We start from the raw sequence: 4,600 nt of genomic DNA on the forward strand, positions 1-4,600 counted from the left end.
CTGCCTGAACCATATTCAGAACTAATATTATATATTCATAATAATTTATCATTCAAATTGTAGAATACATGACTTTTGATGGAAAGGTTTGGAGAGTAAAAGGAATGTCTATCAATATTAGAATCAGGGACTCCTTAAGAAGAACAATTCCATGCAACCAGTAAAGAAGTTGATGTATTGAAAATAGAAAATGTATGTCATCTATACCAATGTGAGAAGAGTCACATTAGCTTGCTTTTATCTTGTCTCACAGTCATATGCAACTGATGGAATCAGGGAACAGCACAAGAAGATTTTCAAGTTTTATTCTTCTTGGATTTTCAGAAACCCCACAACTTCAATTCCTCATTTTTGCACTGTTCCTGTCCATGTACCTGGTAACAGTGCTTGGGAATCTGCTTATCATCATGGCTATCATCACACAGTCTCATTTGCATACACCCATGTACTTTTTCCTTGCTAACCTATCCTTTGTGGACATCTGTTTCACCTCCACCACCATCCCAAAGATGTTGGTAAATACACACACCCAGAGCAAGACCATCACCTATGTACACTGTATTAGCCAGATGTGTGTCTTCTTGGTTTTTGGTGAACTGGACAACTTTCTCCTGGCTGTGATGGCCTATGACCGATATGTGGCTATCTGTCATCCACTGTGTTACACAGTCATTGTGAACCACCGGCTCTGTATCCTGCTGCTTCTGCTGTCCTGGGTTGTCAGCATCTTCCATGCCTTATTACAGAGCTTAATGGTGCTACAGTTGACCTTCTGTGGAGATGTGAAAATCCCCAACTTCTTCTGTGAGCTCAATCAACTGTCCCAACTCACCTGTTCAGACAACTTTCCAAGTCACCTCATAATGAATCTTGTACCTGTTATGTTGGGAGCCATTTCCCTCAGTGGTATCCTTTACTCTTATTTCAAGATAGTGTCCTCTGTACGTTCTATCTCCTCAGTTCAGGGGAAGCACAAGGCATTTTCTACATGTGCCTCTCATCTTTCCATTGTCTCCTTATTTTATAGTACAGGCATCGGAGTATACATCAGTTCTGCTGTGGTCCAAAGCTCACATTCTGCTGCAAGAGCTTCCATTATGTATACTGTGGTCATCCCCATGCTGAACCCTTTCATTTATAGTCTAAGGAATAAAGATGTGAAAAGAGCTCTGGAAAGACTCTTAGAAGGAAAGCTGTAACGTCTATCAATGGACTGGATGAAGTTCCCATGATTGCAGAGGGTGCAGCTACAGAGTCAAAAAATAGGGCTCTGTCTTCAGATCACACAGGGATAGATACATTTTGTGGAGAGTCTGGAGAGATTGTTCAAAGGTAGAGGAATGTTTGCTCCTCTCTAGAAGACCAAAATTTAGTTCCTAGGCGTCATAATCATGGCTCATGACTGCCTGTAATTCAAGCTCCAAGGGATGAAATACTCTATTCTCACCTTACTACACACCTAACCTAACAGGCACAATATCATACACACACATATGGATGAGCAAAAATAAAATAGATCTTATGTTTGTGCACAAGTATTTTCTGGAGTTTCCATTCTGCTCATTATTGCTGTTGGCATGATACAGGCAAGCCACATTACTAAGATATTTGTTCTCTCTGTTATGCAACAATTTTCTCCAGTATAGTTGACTGGATTCCCAGAGTTATTCCAAACACAGGACTGAAATTATGTAGGTCAGCAACACTTCAAAAATAATTTCTTCATATGTAACATGTATTCTATAGAGTAATATTTATTTTGTGCTGTTTTGCTACCATATAAACAAGTATGTCCGTGTAAGGAAGTGGGGTAAGACTTGACAAAAAATTCTGGTTTTTTCACTATAGTGGCAGAAAATCTAAAGACCGAAGTTTGTCTTTAGACCCTGCTGTCCTTTGAATGGCAATATCTTAACTTTATGCTGATAGTGTGGACTTTAAATGTTAAAGTGCTTTTTAACACCTGATTAAAATCTTAATCATTTAATTAACTCTATGTTTCATATTTAAACACATTTATTGACTTTCCTATCATGATTTAATTCAAAGACATGACCAATTCAAAGTAATGTGGTTGTGGATTAAATTACAATCCTTCTTAATTTTTGAGTTGTATTGTGGGTATTGTGAGCTTCTTTTCAGTGTGTACACACCTTGTGTGTTCTTTTATGAATGGGTTACCTCATTCAGGATCTTATTTTTTTTCTTTTATCGTATATTTTTTATTTATGTTTCAAATGTATGCCCTTTCCCAGTTGCACCTCCAGAAGACCTCCATCCCATCCCCCCACCACCTGCCTCCATAACAATGTTCCCCACCAATCCACCCACTCCCTCATGACTCCCTGAGCATCAAGCCTTCAAAGGACCAGAGGGACTCTCCCCTTGTTGATGCCCTACAAGGCCCATCCTCTGCTACATATGAGACTGGAGCCATGGGTCGCTCCATATGTACATGTTGGTTGGTGGTTTAGTACCTGGGAATTCTGGGATGTCTGGTTGATTGATATTATTCTTCTTTCTATGGGGTTGAAAACCCCCTCGGTTACTTCTGTCCTTTCTCTAACTCCCTCATTTGGAACCCCATTCTCACTCAATGGTTGGCTGTGAGCGTACACCTCTGTATTTGTCAAGCTCTGGCAGAGCCTTTCAGGAGAAAACCATATCAGGATTCCCTGTCAGCATGCACCTCTTGGCATCCCCCAAAATGACTGGGTTTGGTGACTGCATTTAGGATGGATCCCCATGTGTGGCAGTACCTGAATGGCCTTTCCTTCAGTCTTTGCTCCATAATTTGTCTCCATATTTCCTCCCATGTGTATTTTGTACCCCCTTCTAAGAAGGACTGAAGCATCCACAATTTGTCTTTCTTCTTCTTGATCTTCGTGTGGTCTGTAAATGGTATCTTCGATGTTCCAAGCATTTGGGCAAAAATATCCACTTATCAGTGAGTACATATCCTGAGTGGTTTTTGGATTGGGTTGCCTCACTAAGGATGATATTTTCTAATTCCATCCATTTGCCTATGCATTTCATAAAGTCATTGTTTTTGATAGCTGAGTAATATTCCATTGTGTAGATGTACCGCATTTTCTGTATCCATTCCTCTGTCGAAGGGCATCTGGGTTCTTTCTAGCTTCTGGCTATTATAAATAAGGCTGCGATGAACATAGTGGAGCATGTGTCTTTGTTGTATGTTGGAGCATCTTTTGGGTATATGCCCATGAGTGGTATACCTGTGTCCTCAGGTAGTACTATGTCCAATTTTCTGAGGAACCTCCAGACTGATTCCCAGAGTGGATGTACCTGCTTGAAATCCTGCCAACAATGGAGGAGTACTCATGTTTCTCCACATCCTCACCAACATCTGCTGTCACCTGAATTTTTGATCTCAGCCATTCTGACTGGTATGAGGTGGAACCTCAGGGTTGTTTTGATTTGCACTTCCCTGATGACTAAGGAGGTTGAGCATTTGTTTAGGTGCTTCATTGTCATTCCACATTTCTCAGTTGAGAATTCTTTGATTAGATCTGTACCCCATTTTTAATAGGATTATTTGATTCTGTGGAGTCTAACTTCTTGAGGTCTTTTTAATATTGGATATTAGCCCTCATTCTAATGTAGGATAGGTAAAGATCTTTTCACAATGTGATGGTTGCCATTTGTCCTAATGACAGTGTCCTTTGCCTTATACAATCTTTGCAGCTTTATAAGGTCCTATTTGTCAATTTTTGATCTAAGAGCATATGCCATGGGTGTTCAATTCAGGAAATTTTCCCCTGTGCCTATGTGTTTGAGGCACTCCTTCACTTTCTATCAGTTTCAGTGTATCTGGTTTGATGTGGAGGTCCTTGTTCCACTTGAACATGAACTTTCTACAAGGTGATAACTATGGATTGACTTCAATTCTTCTACATGGTGAGTGCCAATTAAACCAGCACCATTTGTAGAAAAGGCTGTCTTTGTTCCACTACATGGTTTGAGCTCTTTTGTCCAAGATCAATTGAACATAGGTGTGTGGCTTCATTTAGGCGTCCACTGATCTACCTGCCTGTCTCTATACCAATACATGCAGTTTTTATCATCATTGCTCTGTAATAAAGCTGTAAGTCAGGGACAGAGATTCCCCCAGAAGTTCTTTTATTGTTGATGACAGTTTTTCGTATCCTGGATTTTTGTTATTACAAATAAATTTGCAAATTGCCCCTTCTAACTCTATGAAGAATTGAGTTGGAATTTTGATGGAGATTCCACTGAATCTGTATATTGCCTGTGGCAAAATGGCCATTTTTACAGTATTAATCCTGCCACTCCATGAGCATGTGAGGTCTTTCTATCTGCTGAGACGTCTTTAATTTATTTATACAGAGACATGAAATTCTTGTCATACAGATCTTTCACTTGCTTGGTTACAATTACACCAAGGAATTTTATGTTATTTGTGACTATGGTGAAGGGTGTCATTTCCCTAATTTTCTTCCTCAGTTTATTTATCCTTTGAATACAGGAAGACTACTTTGTTTGAGTTAATTTTATACCCAGCAACTTTGCTAAAGTTGTTATCAGCTGTATGACTTCTCTGGTGGAATTTTTAGCATCC

General features: G+C 39.6%; 1 protein-coding gene across 1 annotated transcript; it reads left to right on the top strand.

The window, feature by feature from the left end:
• Window positions 1–266: 266 nt before the first annotated feature.
• On the top strand, window positions 267–1,199 carry Or7a38e (olfactory receptor family 7 subfamily A member 38E). Its single transcript, NM_001000420.1, has one exon. The coding sequence runs from the start codon at window positions 267–269 to the stop codon at window positions 1,197–1,199; it is 933 nt and encodes a 310-aa protein (NP_001000420.1).
• Window positions 1,200–4,600: the final 3,401 nt, after the last annotated feature.

This window comes from Rattus norvegicus, chromosome 7 (assembly GCF_036323735.1).
Source record: "Rattus norvegicus strain BN/NHsdMcwi chromosome 7, GRCr8, whole genome shotgun sequence".
NCBI classification, from domain to species: Eukaryota; Metazoa; Chordata; class Mammalia; order Rodentia; family Muridae; genus Rattus; species Rattus norvegicus.

Excerpts from the sequence above, each read along its gene's own strand:
- Or7a38e (NM_001000420.1), top strand. The coding sequence starts at position 267 with ATGGAATCAGGGAACAGCACAAGAAGATTTTCAAGTTTTATTCTTCTT.